The sequence below is a fragment of the Pholcus phalangioides genome, unplaced genomic scaffold (assembly GCF_987345545.1).
Source record: "Pholcus phalangioides strain wild (caught in Gottingen) unplaced genomic scaffold, Ppha-v1.0 ptg000042l_1, whole genome shotgun sequence".
In the NCBI taxonomy this organism is placed as follows: Eukaryota; Metazoa; Arthropoda; class Arachnida; order Araneae; family Pholcidae; genus Pholcus; species Pholcus phalangioides.
In genome coordinates, this window is record NW_028301628.1 from 389,666 (window position 1) to 407,487 (window position 17,822).

Below are 17,822 nucleotides of genomic sequence, written 5' to 3' on the forward strand. Positions count from 1 at the left end.
TATCTTGGATATCTTACTGGCCACTAGGTAATACTAACCCGCTACTTCACATACGTTGAAGAACCATTCCAGATCTAATTATCGTTGAGCACCCATACTTCCCCTCCCTCACTCTGTGACCCATAGGGATGTATCACGAGTCCTTCCCCAAATATTTCAGAGCTTTTGAGCAATGTTCTCCCTCTGAGCTGCGGCTTCTTTATTCCAGGACCGCAGGTGGGCAACTACTAAATTAACTACATTGGAACTATCGTTCCCAAACATAACGATTACTATTATTAAGCTACAACTGCAGGTCCAGGGAAAAAAATGTAGATATATTTCAACATAAAATTACACATTTCACCAAAACTCTATTCTTTGGACGACAGTTAACAATAACAACAGCAAATGTAGAATGCAATTCTTTTCGTAAGGGCTTTCGTAAGAGCTCGCTGTTAGGCACTTTCTTTTCCGTCCTTTGTTTCTTCGCACCAAATGGCACCAAAATGGCGTCAACGTCACCATTTAATTGTTCTCGTACTCGTCATCTTCGAGACGCTCTTCTCCAGTCCCCTGCGTTAAAAAAAAGAAAGAAAAGCAAACAGTAATTAATAACAGTAATATAATCAATCGATTATGAAGAAAAATAGACACTTCACTCCCATAACACCAGGTGGCACTGCCAATTATTTCTATGATCATGTTGACGGCATATGGCATCGGAGCCAACGAATGTCGTTGATTAGCGCATCCACAGTATTTTGTAGCAAAGTAGAACTGAACCAAACACCTCAGAATAATGCAGGAAATCATAATCTCTTACATAAATCTCAGGTCGAGCACCAACAGGTCTAAAACACTTAAGACTTCCCTAGTTCACAGTGATTCAAGTCGTATCAATCTCGTAATCGATACAGGACACGAAAGCTGTGTGATCATTATTCACAGAAGTATTTACAGCGTTGGGGGAGGGGGGCGGGGCGGCTCAAGACAACAAATTTGAGGAATGAATGGTCAAGAAAATTACTAGAATGTGGAAGAAGTGTGGAAAAAATTTTCTATAGCTCACAGGCGGTAAAACCACAAACACGCCTCTGCCTGGGGACTAGGTTAGTGAGTGACGCGCGAAACAGGAGTTCAAACTCTACAATCTGTAGAATTTGAAAGCATGTGGGTGACCAAAAGAGTGACCTACAAAGTTTAAAAGCATGTGAGTGACCTAGAAAGCAAGGGACCAAGTCAGTAAACGACCAAAAGAAAAACCAAGAACCTAGACAGTTTGTAAGCGTATGAGTGACCTATAGAGTGAAGGAACAGGCCAGCGAGCGACCAAGAAAGTGTGCATGCATGTGAGTGACCAAAAGAATAACCTAGAATGCGTTTAAGTGTCGGGGGGAGTGACCTAGAAAGCGAGGGACTAGGTCGGCGAGAGGCCAAAAAAGTGTGCAAGCATGTGAAGAGTATGACATGAATGTCGCTCTCCATTTGTTAATACATGATATACAGAAGACTGGATGTTGTGAAGATATTTATTATTTTAGATGTTAATTTTTTAAGGAAGGAAAAAACTCACCACTGCCTCTACCGGGAATCGAACCCGGGTCCCTCGACTGCCGGACGAGTGCTCTGACCACTAAGCTACAGAGGAGATAGAGACTTTCCTTCGCTAGAGCGTATATGTGCCGAATGGAACCGTGCAATGGACGGTGAACCGATCCGCTAATAGCTCATGGATACCAGAGCACTCGTCCGGCAATCGAGGGACCCGGGTTCGACTCCCGGTAGAGACAGTGATGAGTTTTTCCCTTCCTTAAAATAATTAACATCTCAAATAATAAATATCTTCACAATATCCAGTCTTCTGTATATCTTGTGTGTGAAGAGTAACCTAGAGAGCGCGAAAAGGACCGGGTCCAGGGTCGTAACTAGGCTGGGGCAACCGGGCGCTTCCCCGAAGACCCAAGCTAAATGAACCCCCCCTCCTACACAAAAATACACATTGTATAATAATAACCCTTTCAAAGGCTCCCCCCCCCCCCAAGAAAAAGTCTGCCCCGGGGCCCTGAGAAGGCATGCCACGGTCCTGACCAGGTGAGTAAGCGACAAAATGAGTGACCAAAAAAGTGTGCAAGCATATGAGTTACCGAAATAGTGACTTGGAGACAGAGGCGTATTCACAGACAGCGGGGGTTAAGAACATATAGCCTAGATTGGCAAATAATGTCCATACGCGTAGATGTACTTGACGGGGGATGGGAGATATACTAGATGTACTGGAGGGGGGAGGAAACAAGAGAGACGTATCTCATACATCCACACAAAAAAATGCGTCAATTTGACTAAAATTTCTCTTCTCTTATCAGACTAAAGCATTATTTGGCGAGGCTATCCAAAAGAAGAAATGATTGAAAAGCTAGCAGGAATGAAGCCCATACAAGGTCAGAGGAAATCTTTCCATGGTCACAGTCACACAATATCGGGGCCTACCAATTCACATACTCTCGGAAGCCATATGAGATATTTCAGGTACGTCAAATACCTGTTAATAACCAGGGATGGGCCATACCGAGGGCTGTTGGAAGGTGGGGGGTGGGGGAACTGAAGAACAAAGAGTAGCATCCGAGGTCCAGATTTAGGGCACGCATGACATAGATCAAGGGCTTAAGCGCTATTTACACTGCCTTGTGATAAGGGCCAATGTTCGACAGGTCAATGTGTGTGAATGCGCTGCATAAGTTGTTTGAATATCACGTGCCCGCACTTGCCCATTCGGAAATGAGGCCTGGCCTTAGGTGCACGGTGGCCTGAGAATCATATCTCATATGGCTTCTGAGAGTATGTGAATTGGTAGGCCCCGATATACTGTGACCATGGAAAGATGTCATCTGACCTTGTATGGGCTTTATGACTAGGAGAGAGAAAGAGGGCTCATTTAGTCTTATTATAGAATTCTAATATCATATTTATCATATTAGTCTCATTTTCTTCAGTAGGGAGAAATGGGGGGGGGGGTAGGAAAATAAACATCCTCCGGGTTGCTGCCGAAAAGTTCCCCCCCCCCCTCCCTCCCCAACTTTCCCTACTAAAGAATGAGCCCTCACTTTTAGTCATGAAGATCATAAAAAGTCAGAGGCTATCTTTCCGTAGTCACACTATACCTCCAGCCCCCATAGACCCATGTTGCTGTTAAGATGAAACCGCGCGTATGTTCATCTTTCCACATCTAAGTAGGTTATGTTTGTGGGGGGGGGGGCGAGGAGGCATTTCCGACTACCGAATCATAATGATGGCCCAGGGTCAGACTAGCTCGACTCGTGTTATCCATGTCACTGCGATCGATTCCCCCCCCCCCCTCCCATAAATTGACTGATCTAGCAAACCACCCAAAGAAGCAAAAACACAGTCTCTCGTCGATTCTAAAAAAAGACGATTATAATATCGCCGCCATTTTTCTTCCGGCCCTTGTTGACAGACACTTTACCACTCGAAAAAAACTTATCAGATATTTTCTATTTGATAAAGAAAATAAGTCTCTCCACAAAGACCGAAACCGAAAGAACTTCCAAATAAATAAGAAAAAAAGTAATAATAAAATCATTTATATATTAAGGAAGGCGAGTTCAAACTTCCTCGATTCTCGATAAATAAAGCCTTCAACATGGTTATGAATATCGCCAGAAAGTTCTTATTGGACTCGTGACGTGACGTAGACACACACACACACTTGGCCCGGATTTTATGGACCGGACTGAACTTTTACCCCGCAATTTTATTATAATTGATCGTTGTTTGGAGAGAGAGAGACCTCTGTCCTTGATTCCATAATTTGTTTGTTTATTCTTTAGGACGTATTGGGAAACTGACGATAACAACATTATTTTGCTGTTGTCGAACACATGTTTGGGGCCACCGTGGTTGTTATTTGTACGACGTAGTGGCCCACTACCAGTTTTGTTCACCAGTTTGATGTAACGATTTCCGAAGACGTTGTATATTCGACTATATCTCGCATTTTCAACAACACATCGGCACAATTAGGCTTATTTTACACTTGCGCATGCAGTACCTACATACATACTCTACTTCTACTATTACTGCTGACTCCATCATGATGACGGGGCTAATAATTAATCCATCATGATGATGCATGACGCAGAGAAAATTCGCCAATACAAAAAAGGAGCCAATTGGTATTGGTTATAACGGAAGAGTACCGAATCTTATTACACACAGTCACTGGTGTACGCACCCCCCCCTCCACCACCACAATGATGCAGCCCCTTCTTTCCCTTGAGAAAATCCTTCTCATTCGTATGCACGAGAGTTATATCTTCTCTATTTTAGAATACTTATCAGGGCCGTAACCACGTGGGAGCGATGCTTAGAGGGGATTCCCCCCCCCCCAACTTCCCCAAGTTAAGTCAATTATGTGTAAAAAAAGGCAACATTCTAGGGACTAAGATGTTCAATCTTCCCCTTGTTATTGCTCACGGTACGGCCTTTAATACCTTCTGTTTTATTTTCGTAGCTAACAATATTCGAGTATTCTAAGTCCAATAACGTCAACGAAATTTGCAGAGGGCCGTGTGCAAACACATTTAACGAGCAGGTGGATTATTTATTTCCCCCATGATTCAAATGTCAAACGTCCACGTGCGAAATCGACGCGATTCCAGGTCCTTGGCGACTGATTTTGTCTTTTTCATTTCCCTTATCATGGGTATGAATCGAAATATGAGTTTACTGGACTTTTTTTTGGCGGAAAGAGGTTTATCTAGAGCAGGCATCTTCAACTTGTTTCTCGCGAACACCACGGTTTCACATCCTGAATTGCTCGATGCTGGTATATGGTTTCGTGTTCGCGAGCACTTGATCAGCGTCCAAAATTAACACCTTGTACAAATTTCATTCAAAGATGAAAATCATCCCAATTTCATGTATACGTCCATAGGCGTACGCAGAATTTTCTCGGGGGGGGGGGGGAATTTACGTTTTTTCCTGCGAAATAACACTGATGGACTTGGGGGAGGGGGGTTAGAACCCCAAAACCCCCCTTTGCGTACGCCAATGCGCACGTCAAACTAAGCATAGGGGTGCTCTTCTTTTGATGGTGGGTACAGGCAGTGCTCGCAACTAGAAAAAGGTTGAAGACTTCTGTTCTATAGCCTACAATCGTCTATAGCGTGCTTTTATTCATATTTAGCATTCAATATCTTTAGTCGCCTTCATTATCGGATACAGGTTCTTCCAACGGGGTGGGGATCATCGAGGGTGTGTGTATAGTGAAGGGAAGGGGGTGAGGCGATTGTCCTTTGGATCATATATTTTTCTCGTGACCTCCTTGTCTTATACACCCCTCCCAGGAAAGAGAACCTCCTTATTATTGAATTGATTTTTTTGAGCAAATCGATGTTTAAGAAAAATCGCATCAGAAAGGTCGACCCCTGATTCAATGAGGGTTTTCATACGGGGGATTCTATGTAGAGCCATCTCACCTGCATGGGCCCTCGGGAAAAAAAGATGTTCTGGAGTCCCTTACTTTAGCTGGAAACAATAGCTCACATATTTACTAACTCTCACAAAACATTGTACCATATCTCATCATGTAGGACGCCCTATTGACATCAGGGCTCTGCCTGGATAAGTACATATTTTAAGATGACCCTGGTTCTATGCAGGACCATTTTAGCAGCATTAGCCCCTCTCCCCTCCGTGCTGGGAGAACCTGTATACAAATTTACATACTCATTCTAGAAGAAAATTGCATCAAATCTAATTAGCTGCCCCCGTCCCGTCCCTTACCCACTCTTCATACCCTACGCGGGATTCCAGCCCTGAACGATAACTATACGGTTGCTAAATACGTACGCTACCCTTCCGTTCTACCACCCCACTTGAAATTCACATGTAGGCTAAGGCAGGGCTTGGAAAATCGAAAAAAATATTTAGTCACCAGCCCAATTTCTTAGGAGCCAAGCATGGTATTTTGCTCAAGAGAAACTTGTCCTAGATAAATGTTTTCTTTTCCCATGTTAAAGGATGTAGCGTAATGAAATCAGAAAATTTTGTGTCACCCTCAGATTCCAATTTAGCAACGACATTTAAAAATTAGGCGCCAATACCGATTTCCGACCTGGCGCCTGGGATCTGTGCAGCCCTGGGTTAAGGTAAGCGAGATACTGTACAGAATTATATACTCACCACCGACGTCTTTTTCTTTCCGTACTCGCTCCAGAAGGTGACCTTACCCCTGGACGTGTGTCCGGTCCTCTGGTCGAACAGAAGCACCGACTCGAACGGAGGACAATACAGGTGGAGGCTCACAGCGGGTTCCGTGTGGCTTTGGTTCTCCATCCTGTGCAGTCCTATCGAATCTGCATGTGTACAGAGAAATATAAGCATATAACTACACAATTTTTAAACAGGAAATATTGCTCCTATCGATTATTTCGAAACAGAGTTGAGTGGTGGCCCCCAAGTATCAGACCATTAGTGGAGAGAAAATGATAAGCCATTATCATCTTCTCCTCTCTGTTTATGGGAACCATGAGAGTTAAATAGGGCATTGATAGGGAACGACTCTTCCTCAAGACCCCAAATATATGTAATTAGTGCCTTCAGCTGTGAAAAATTATATCTATACCCCGAGGCAGTGCATTCCACGGGAAAGCGATATTAAAAAAAAAAAGGAGACAAACAAAGATGACGCAATTCATGAGCCGATTTGCTTATATTACGCTCATTCCATTCGATTAAAATTTATCTCGGGCTCTGCCCTTGGAATTCGGCCAGTTTCAAGTCCTCCGAAAACTACCACGGATATACTGTATGCGTGTTTTTGATTGTTGCTATTATGTAATAATGAAATAAAGCAGCACATCTTAGATACCAGATTCAAGATATCTCACCATTGATGTAAGCCACGTCATTAGTTTCGAGGAGCTTTTCACCGATGGGAATCATCTCTCTCGCCACTGATCCGCCAGTCTGTTCTTCGGTTGGCCAATCGAACCTCACTTCCCGGAGACTTCCTGACAAGACCTGCAACGAGAGTCAGAAATTAATATTTGAAATTCCAGACACTAACTATTTTCTCAATTTGTGAACCATTATTTATAGAAGTAAATTCCTAATTACATAATTGTGCGCGTTTGTTTGAAAAAAATTATAATGTCTCAGAAATTAACGAGCGTAGTGCATACGTAGTGCATCAGCGTAGTAATGCTGAAGTTAGGAAACCCAAATTCACAGCATGGCTGTAATTTGCATTTCCATCTATTAAGACAGTGGTTCTCAAAGAGTGCACCGTGGCTCTTCGGGACGCCACCAACTATTGTCAGGGGAGCCACGATGAGTTGTCCTTAGTAAATGTGTGCTTATTCATTATCACGGAGTCCGACTATTCTGTACATGTGTATTAGGAGCAAGGAAGTCACAAGGAAGACAAAGGTTTGAGAACCACTCTGTTCTAAGAACATATAATATGGTTTTAGAATATTATATTATCACAGCATGTGGCGAAAAATTTGCATAAAGTAGACTGAATGTGTTCTAAAATGCCGAATTACTTTGTCGTTTAGAACATCTGACTAAAAACGGATTATCACATATTTTCATGCAAATTTAAATGAAGTTGAGTGAATTCGTGTTGTGTCTACCGGGTTCATTATTCAGTACGGAGAAACGGAGGAAGAAGATTAAGAACATCCTCCAGAATTGCTGATGGAGGATGTTTTTTCAAACATGGTCTGGGCTACAGTGCAACGTACTGTAAAACCAGCGAGACACCCAGGCTCTGTCGCAAGTTGTTTCTTGCACTTTGGCCCCCACCACCACCACCCGGAGGACCCGGGCATCTCCGGCAAAACCAGAATTCATTGAGATATCGAAGATAACGTATCGTAATGAAAATTATATAAATCGAAAAATCAAGCGAATCAAGTGGAAAATTAAAGTGCAACGGACACCAATGATAAGCAATTATAGAAAGTTGTATAAAGTCATATCGCAAAAAGCACAACCAAAACTTTGATCCACCAAGGTTTGTAAAAGTGCTTTAACAAACCTTGTACAATAATGTACTCGTACGATATCGCACGCGTTTTCTCATACTGTCCAAGCAAATGCACACGTAGTTTTGGGTTTGCAAAAATGTCCTGTTTTTATACCCGTAATGTGCGAAGATTTAATCATTTCTAGGTTTACATACATAACCAGGGAAGACAGAAACCACAAATTCAATCATGTTTCATTTAAATTTGCATGAAAATATTCATGTGATAATCCATTTTCCGTCAGATAATCTAATTTTTTGAAGTAAGATTTAGGAATTCTAATTCTTTAAAACAAGGAGGGAAAAAATTAATTTGGGAATTCAGGATGCATTCGATTTATTTTAAACAAATTATTAGCCACAGATATGCTCAAAAACCCCTTACAAGACAGAAATGCTAGGTAAAGCTATGCTGTAAATTTGGGCTTTTTACAAATTTAATAACTTTCTCTATAAATTGAGCATTTCATGAACTGCGCTCGTAAATTTCTGGGACATTCTACTTTTTTTTAAACGTGTATATAACGTTTCACAGAGCTAGACTTTGACACGAGGTAAAGCAAGCATTAAAGAACCCACAATGGGAGGACAATGATGTTTGGTTAGTAAAGTAAGCGAATTTTCATTGTTTAAATATGGAGCCCCAAAATTATGGAAGTTCTGTTAAAATGCTTCGGTATTTCACAATTTGGTTGTAATTGGCAGATACTGACCTTCATGAAACAATGTGAGTTGGCGTGATCGTGAATACTGCTTCCCTGAGCTTCAGCCCAGGCTAGGACCATCAGATTGTACTTGCCGTTGCCGGAATCTACCAGGTTACGAGTGTACCTGAATGATGAATGAGAAATACTTTACAACCTTGAAACGAAATTACACAATTTCATTGAAAATGTTTAGTTATTCCTAGTTATTCAATAAACATTTTCTCATTCAAAACAACTTCACTCGTGAACGGATTCAAGTTTCAAGGACACACCTTCATACATCATCTGAGCATCAATATACATACTAGCACATATTTATTATAAGAAATTTCGAAAATATTTACATTTCCCAACAGCCATTTGGCCCAAAGTAAACAACAGCGAAAATCCTTCCGGATAACGAGGAGGACGGACAAGGACGACACTCGAATTCCCCCAGCATGAGTAAATAACCGCAAAGAAATCGAAACCAAATCCCAAACAAGACAACATCAGCGCGGATAAAAGGAAGGAAAATTTTCCGGTCTGACTTACGTCAACGGATTGACTAATACACGGTGTAATCCGTCCAAAATTCTTAATTTTGGCGCCAATTTCCTCTCCCCCATCGTCGCCAAGTCAAAGATGATACTGTAGGGGTTCTTGATCTTATTCAGCCGCAACCCATGGGACTGTTTGTTTTCCAAAATTAGTGAAACGCGCATTTATAGCAAGACTGGAAATGGATTTGCATGACTCCTCAAGGAAGCCCCTTGTGGTCCATAGCACCTGGCTGTAAGTGGATTCGTACGACTCGTCTCGGAAGCCCCTACAAATCAAGTTTGGTTAGTGACCCATAGCTCAGAAATCCACCGCTGTGGTGGTCAAGTGACGGACTCGCATCGCGAGGTCCTGAATTCAAACCCCACCGGTGCCACAGTGGTGGTCGGCTGAAGTTGGTTTTCTGTGATTCCCAACTTCGAGGCGCGAATGCGAACCCTCCTAGTAAAAAATGTCTCACCACAGAGAGTAACAGGCTTACAACGATGCATAGATTCAATCACAACCCTTCACTCACAATTCGAAATATAGATAGCAGCACTAAAAACTCGCACAATACTATATACACACACTCACACTTTCGGCACAACTCACTCTGTTGTAAATTGCCCATGGCAATAGACCGGAGTTGTGCTCGGTTTGAAAGTAAGAAAACTTAGAAACCCTTCGACTGTTAGTGTTAATCTGTACGAACCATCTTAAAAGCCCCCTGCGAATCGGGTTTGTGTCGTGACCCATAGGTTCAGAATCCTTGGTGTAACCTGTCCATAATCCTTAATTTTGGCGGTTTTTATTTTTTTCTCCCCATCGTCTCCTAACCAAAGGTTACAATAGCTGGTTATGATTCCCCGTAACCAGGCAGAACTGATTCGGAACCGGGCATTTTCGATGTTGTTACTCAAAATGGTCTGTATTTGAATATTTAGGGGGGGTTGGTGCACGCAAATTTTCCAAAAAACAGTTTTTCAAATTTTTCAATACTATGAAATTTTTCTGCGTCTAACTGTCCAAATTTTTGGTCTACCTGCACTAAAAATATTTTATAATAAACTGCTGGCAGGCATTGCGCATGATGTGCTGATGTTTTTCACTAAAACGTTTTTTTCTCAAAACTAAGTTTTTCGTCAGATAAGTAAAGTTATCTCTAACACCACACTCATTCAAATGTCTTGAAACTTGGTGTGTCTCTCAACATTATGGTGTCACACACTTTAACACGAGCTTTTAGGATTTTAATTGTTGGTTTTTTTTCTTTCTTGAACAACAGCTTTAACAACATGCAACTTTTTCAAAAAATCATCGAAATTTACCCATATTTTGTGCTATATGATTTTTTAAAATAATTTTAATAAAAAATCCTCATGTTAAAGAATGTAACACAATAGTGTTGAGAGACACACGAAGTTTCAAGACATTTGAATGAGTGGTGTTTGGAAAATTTTTCCTTATCTAACAAAAAACTTAGTTTTGAGAAAAAAAATCATTTTAGTGAAAAACATTAGCATGTGTAATGCCTGCCAGCAGTTTATATTAAAATATTTTAAAAATATTTTTAGTACAGGTGGAACAAAAATTTGCACAGTTAGACGCAGAAAATTTCATAGTACATATTTAAAAATTTAAAATTTGCGTGCACCAACCCCCTTAAAGAGAAGAAGAAAACGGTTGCTTAACAAGATGTCGTTGACTAAATAAAACGATTAACTGGACTCGGAGAGACCTTGGACTCCCGCTATCGTGGCTGAGTTGTTCCGTTTTTTTTTGTTCCCTGAGTTTTTTTTATTTACGAGGGGAAACCCATCGAAAAAAAAGAGTGTGTTTATGTTAAGAGTTCACTCGTTTCCTATTACTGTAGTAGCATCTGCATTACCAGTGGAAGGTCCAGACAGCTACAGTAAAAATGTTTACTTGGAGCGTCTAAATCGTATGATAAGAAGCGGCTCCTGTGACACAGTTTTCTGCTTGTGCATACGCTGTTTCCTTGTTTTTCACAGATTAATCAACCGTGTTAATATCTGTATAATAACCGGGACAGGGAAATGATCATAGTGCCTTGTGATCTCGTCCATAAACAAAACTACGATGCCATTATCAATGTCCAATCACCCCGTCTTCGTCAAATACGTAGTTTTTAAACTAGAGCAGGGGCTCCCGAACTGTGGTCTCTTGGTGCTTCGGGAAGAGATTTAAAGAATAAATGAATTGTGAAATAATCAGGTTCTGAAATTTATAGTGCTGAGCTGCTATGAAATATGGGCTTGGCTGTCGGTATCTATCGAAACAGTTAAGTATAGTAACATGGGTAATCGACCTACCTGTAACCGTATTGAATTTACAACCGTACTGAATTCATAAGAAATTGAACGAAAATTGGGGAGGATTTCAGTTCTATATTGAGTTCGGTTATAGTTTTAAAAGTTAAACTCAAAATATATTGTGTCTCCACTGTGAACATCAGTTTTGGTATTCCGGAAACATGTCCCCCCCCCCCTCCCATTACCATTTGGGAGCAAAACCCCCTATCTTAGCCATTTTCTTCAATTTCTAAAGGAAACAAGCAACACCGTGAAGATAAAAAGTCGTTTTGAAATCAGTGACTAACTTAAAATAATCGATTATCTAAAAAAACAAAAACAAATCTGAGTCAAGAAAAATCCCAGGGTTATGACAAAATATGTTCAGAATATCGGATTGCTTCATGCGGGTGACATGAAGCAATTTCTATGTCTAGGAATAGATTAAATAACGAAGAATTTCTTAATCTATTCCTATATTTGATCACATCCAGAAAACAGGTGCTTTAAATGAATGAAATTTATTTTTATATATTTTTCAACCGATGCAATAAAAACATATTTCAACACATGCTATAAAAATATATTTCAACAATTTCAAGTGAATTCATATCTAAACTAATAATTCATATCAATTAATATTACAGTAAAACCTCTCTTTTGCGGACACCACCGGACAAAAAAAATTCGCCCGCAAAAGAAAGGAGACCGTTAATCAGGGGTTTGAAATGCATGCTTTTGTAATACAATGGGAAATTATTATTTGGCCGCAAAAGAGGGATGACCGTTAAGGGGGGGGGGTATTACTGTAATATTAGTCACCAATACTACGTTTGTTATGAATGGTTAGCGTTTAAAAATGTCCAATTAAAATTCAATTAATCAGCCGATTAATCCATTAAAATTTTCTGATTAACCAGTTAAAAATTTTAATTTATTTCAACCCCCAGAATCAAAGCTCGTGATCAGTGATCACCACAGTGCTCTCAAGGAATAGGTTGAGAATCCTCATTCATGTCGTCAAGAAGAGTAGCCTGAGAAAATTGATTCGGCTCAATTTCGTTTTGACTCTATCCATCGACTAATTTATTGGCTGAATCTTGCAATTTCGTTCAGTAAAAACTTAGATCTTGATCCGATCGTAAACAGGTGTATATATCCCTAATCCCTTTCAGACCCTGGAGCCACAAATGTGTGGGTTGCTTTTTCTCACAGTGGAATTTTTTTCTTTTGACCTCAGGAAGTTACGCCCTGACTTAAAGGACTGTATAAGTTTTGAGTATGGGGAATATGAACAATGGGGGGCTTTTTCATCAGAGGGAAGCACTTAAAGTTGAACTTTCGGGGGTTTTTAAGATTGCTTCCAGGAGAAAGTGTCTCCGGGAAAAGTGTGATTTATTATATAAAATTTAGCAATATAAAATTCTGGAAAAAGTTTTATGTGAATATACCCTGTTCATCATCTTGGCTAAAAAAATGGTGAATTATTTCTTCTCAGAAAAAAAAAATGTAAAAATTAAGACTTGCTGATATTTGTCTTTTTAATGCATTTTTGAGTAACAAAAATGCAAAAAATTTTTCAAAATTCCAAATAATGAATGCTCGGGTATGAAAGGGATATAGTCCTCCTACCACGAGAAGAGATTTGGCTACGGCACGTCATGTCACGTCAAACGATTCTATTTCACCCTACAAGGACATGCCAATCGTGAAAGCTCAGTCACTGATGAACTTTTCTCGATGTGCAATCGTTTTACCAAAAAAAAAAAAAAAATTGAATAAAATCATCCGACGTGACGTGACATGACGCAGCGAAAATTCATCTCGTGGTCGGAGGACTATATCTCAACAAATCTTTCCTTTTCAATTCCGAATTGAAGGTGAGACAACAAACGGGTGATTGTCAATGATAAGCCATGACTTCGACAATATCGACAACTTATTGATTCCTCCTTTGAGAAAGATCTCCGGACAATCGTACTTGTGATCATCACATCCCCGTAACGCAGGCATCTTCAACCTGTTGCTCGATGCTCGTGTCCAATTTCGTGCTCGCGGGCATTTGATCAACGTCCCAATCAAATACCTTGTTCAAATTACATTCAAGGATTAAAATCATCCTGATTTTTCATGCATACGTATGGGCAAACTTGGCGTAAGAGTGCTCTTCTTTTGATAATGGGTACAGCCAGTGCTCGCGACTTGAAAAAGGTTGAAGATCTCTGCCGTAGCGTTTTCTCTTAATGGATAGAACGGCGAGACCCTAAAGGTCCCGAGTTTTTATCTTCGGTCTTTTTTTTATTACCTTATCTTCGGTCCCTAAATTAGTGAAAATTTCCATAATAAAGTTTCAGGGTTCCCCCCCCCCTCGTACAGACTAGGGCCAGAACTAGTGAGTGAGGCAAGAGGGGCAGTTGCCCTCTTGGACGATTATAAAATAGAATTCTACAGTGGGGGGGGGGGCGCACCATAATCTAAAAGGTTTGCTTCCCCCCCCCCCCTCCGACAGAAAATATACCTTACTTCTACGAATGGTTACGGAACTCAGTTCTTCATCATCATTAAGATCACTTACACATGATGTCAGAAAATTGACATCAATTACCAAAAAATAACTTCTCGAAGAGTCATTAAACCAACAACACACACGGAACAGAAGCGATCGGCCACGTGTTTACTTCTCGTTTTTTGGGATCAAATCCGAAAATTCTCGAATATGAGTGTTTTCTTGCGTTTTTTTACCACCAGGTGACGATACTTATCAAGAAACGATATCCGATGTTTCTTAATAATAATGATGATAAGACGTGACCCCGATTGTCCACCACATAAGAATCTTCCATAAGCTACTTCAAAACTTAGCCAACAAAACCTCCTCACGTTGATTATATCGATCATAAGTACCGTATCGGAAGATAACGTGTGAAGAATCATTATAGGGGTGGTATTATTACAATTTCGAAACCTGCTTATCTCGAACATATTTTTGATTGAAGTGCGGTTATCGAATCCTCCTTAAGAGATCTTCATCGAACAGAAATGAAAATATCGCGCGATTTATTCTGAAGAATTTGTTTGTCTGAGTGAGTGAAAACACCTTATCTATCCGCAATGGATAAGTGATGGGGTTTATCAATACGGATAAGATAGGCTATAACTCGTTCCTTAACCTCCTACTTCTTGTTTAAGAGGAAATTTTTGCGTTTTCTCTTCCGCTACAACAAGCTCTATTTCGTAAGCCTAGGATAGATTAGCTAATGGGAAAACTGTTTAAGCTACATTCAGCTTATTATTGGTTGTACAGGGAAGCAGGCAGTAACGCATGCAGAGAAGAGGGGGGCCTCAGAAAAAAAACAGAAGTGGTTGAATTTTTCGAGAATTTGCCGGGTAGGGCCTCAGAAAAATCACTTGGCCCGGGGACCCCTGATGCTCTTAGAGCTGGGAGGAGGAATAAGAAGAAAAGCCTTGGTTATACGCTGAATTGTAAATAACCCTTGACCCCCCCCCCCTTCACGTACAGGCTTTTGGCAACGAATTTGGACAATCTGTTTGCCATAAGTCATAAGTCTGAAAAACTGGTTTGCTTGTTCGCATGTTAGAAATAGAAAGGGGAAAAGATGAGCGTAGAAGAATACTCTTTTGTAGTAAAAAACATTCTTCACCCTCCTCTATGTGTTATTTTCTTCACTCGTATACAGTCAACGCTCGTTATAACGACCAGTACGACCAATTGCAAATACAAAGGCCACAACAGGCAAATTGCCCAAAGAGCGCACCCAATTATTTGGATATACGGTCAAAAATATTTTTATTCCAATTAGTTTTTATCCAGTATAACAACAGGTACATATCATTCAATCCATTACAACGATCAAAACTCAGTTCATCCCCCCTCCTTTCTACGTTTTTTGCAAAGAAATGGTCAAAATCGGTCTTTGAGTGCGCTCACCTTGAAAGAGTATATGTGAAACATAAATGGGTTAAAGACTTCTACGGCACTTCTTCCGTAGAAGTCAACGCTATCACTAGCGCGTAACTAGTGCCATCACTGGAAACTTTGTTTACCGTTCCCAATGGATTTTCTCACATGGTGGCTCATTCCCATTTCGCACGTGGTCGATTTTTTATCTAATTCTAAATTGCAATTTATTTTTTTGCAAAATTTTATTTTTTTACATTTCTCAATGGGAGAATACACAGGCAAGTGAGCTTATTATTTTGCTGCATGTAGTAAAGAATAAATGTAGACTGGCTTATAAATGGCCATGCGAAATATTTGTGTAAGTACAATGTAGAAAAGTAAACATATACTACAATGCAATTAAACATACTGCATAATTTAACTTAGTCAAATGTAATTTTTTCCAACCAGATACATTTTCATTGCAAAACTGTAACAAAATAAAAATTATTTTTTTTATTTTGTCTATCTACAATATACATCATACAGTATTTTCCGGAGAAGCTAACTTTATAATTTTTCAAAACGTCCTATATAACGACCTCCCAATATAACGTCTGTTTCCTTGAAACGAAGGAGATCGTTATACCGAGCGTCGATTGTGGAAAAAAAGGAACGGGGAGGGCGGGAAAAAAACAATGAACCTTCGCGTGATAAGAAAAAAGACAAAGAGAGCTGGAATGCATTTTCTTCCATTAGCGTTAGGAAGAGATGTCTCGTCCCTGATCGTTAAGGAAAAAACAATACCATAAAACCGTCTACACGGTTTTATTTGGATTAATGTAACCTTCTGGTAGCATGAGGCAATCTCCACGACAATTGTGTATTGCATTCAAAATCAATTATGACAGACTGGTAGGGGCTCCATGGTGTTATTAAGATGGGCCTGTTTAACTCTAGAGCAGCGATTCAACCTTTTTGACTCACGGAGATCTTTTTAGTAGAAAATTTCTATGGCGGAGTCCCGTAGGCTTCTTTCTACTCAAACGAATGAAGTGGCCCGCTCTCCCCATAAGGTTGAGCACCTTTGTCCCAAACTAAGTGATGGGAAACTATAGCCGGCGGGTCAAATGCGGTCCGCTTAGAGGTTCTATCCGTCCCTCCAAAGAATCTGCGGCGATTTGCTTCTAAGCATAAAAATTCCAATTATGAATCCGAATATACGTCCGGCCCACCAAATTTTTTAATTTTTTGGCCCGCACCTAAAAAAGTTCACTCGTCACTGTCTTAGACCATAGTTGTGTTCAATTACTTAATTGGCAATTTACCATATTTACTGACACGAGCTTGGGGTTAAACATAATTAGTTGAACATTAAGAAAATCTCGGTTTATGACCAAAAATAATTATATTGGAAAAAAAAATTAGTTGGCTTCATTTTACTGTCCGCTATCGAAAGTGTCCGCAAACGGGAAATACACGAAAGCCTTATCCCACGGGACCGGGGAAGTGTCCGTTAAGGTGGAAGTGTCCATTACGCGGGAGGTTCCAATGTAAACACGTACATGCAATCACATCAAATCTACGCTATTACTCCTGAAATTTAGTTAACTCACCTATGCCTGTCGAACTTAGCGTATTTCTTCCAATCCCTCGGGTTGCTCTTGTAGGAGGACATGACACTCTTGACGTACTCGACGTCGACCCGGTCATCTTCGAAGATCCCACGGAGTTCCTGGATCAGCTCGTCCAAGTTGGCTATGTTGGGAACCGCTTTCCGGGAGCTGCTCTTCTTCATGTCCAGCTGCTCCTGTCTCTTCATCTCGTCGGCGAAACTCGCGTTAAATTCGAAGAGAAGAGTCATGATTTCTCTAAACTGCAATTAATTAATATAACAGTAATAATATAATACTTTCGCGTATAATACGTATAAAAGGCTGTCGGGAACAACTCTACGACGACGTCCTTCTCCACCAAAGATTACAATCGAAATGAAGAGTTTTACCAGAACGCGTATTTCTCGCTTTCGGTTTATCGTCTGCGCGGCAAAAACACGCACAAATATATACGTCACCACGCCCATCTCTCTTTAACCAATCACAGAAGTCGTTAGGGAAGTAACGAAAAGGGGGGGAAATGGTTTTAAAGATAAATATTGAAAAAAGAAAATGCATGTGTACCTACTCTTTTTCAAGTACATCTGATTCTCGGAAATATTTGAACAACGGACCAATTGACGTAGTGATAGAGAAAATATCATTGGATTAAAAAAACACACGGTATATAAGAAATATATATATTTATAATTTAAGAAATGAATATAAATATGAATACTCATTTCTTAA

General features: G+C 40.3%; 1 protein-coding gene across 1 annotated transcript; it reads right to left on the reverse strand.

Moving 5' to 3' along the window:
• Positions 1–296: 296 nt before the first annotated feature.
• LOC149063837 (cysteine dioxygenase type 1-like) lies at positions 297–17,513 on the reverse strand. Its single transcript, XM_089255074.1, has 5 exons — positions 17,094–17,513; positions 8,749–8,866; positions 6,891–7,023; positions 6,184–6,356; positions 297–555 (listed from the first exon to the last, which is right to left on the reverse strand). Exons 1-5 carry the CDS (start codon positions 17,339–17,341, stop codon positions 508–510), a joined length of 720 nt encoding a protein of 239 aa, XP_089111200.1. The 5' UTR covers positions 17,342–17,513; the 3' UTR covers positions 297–507.
• Positions 17,514–17,822: the final 309 nt, after the last annotated feature.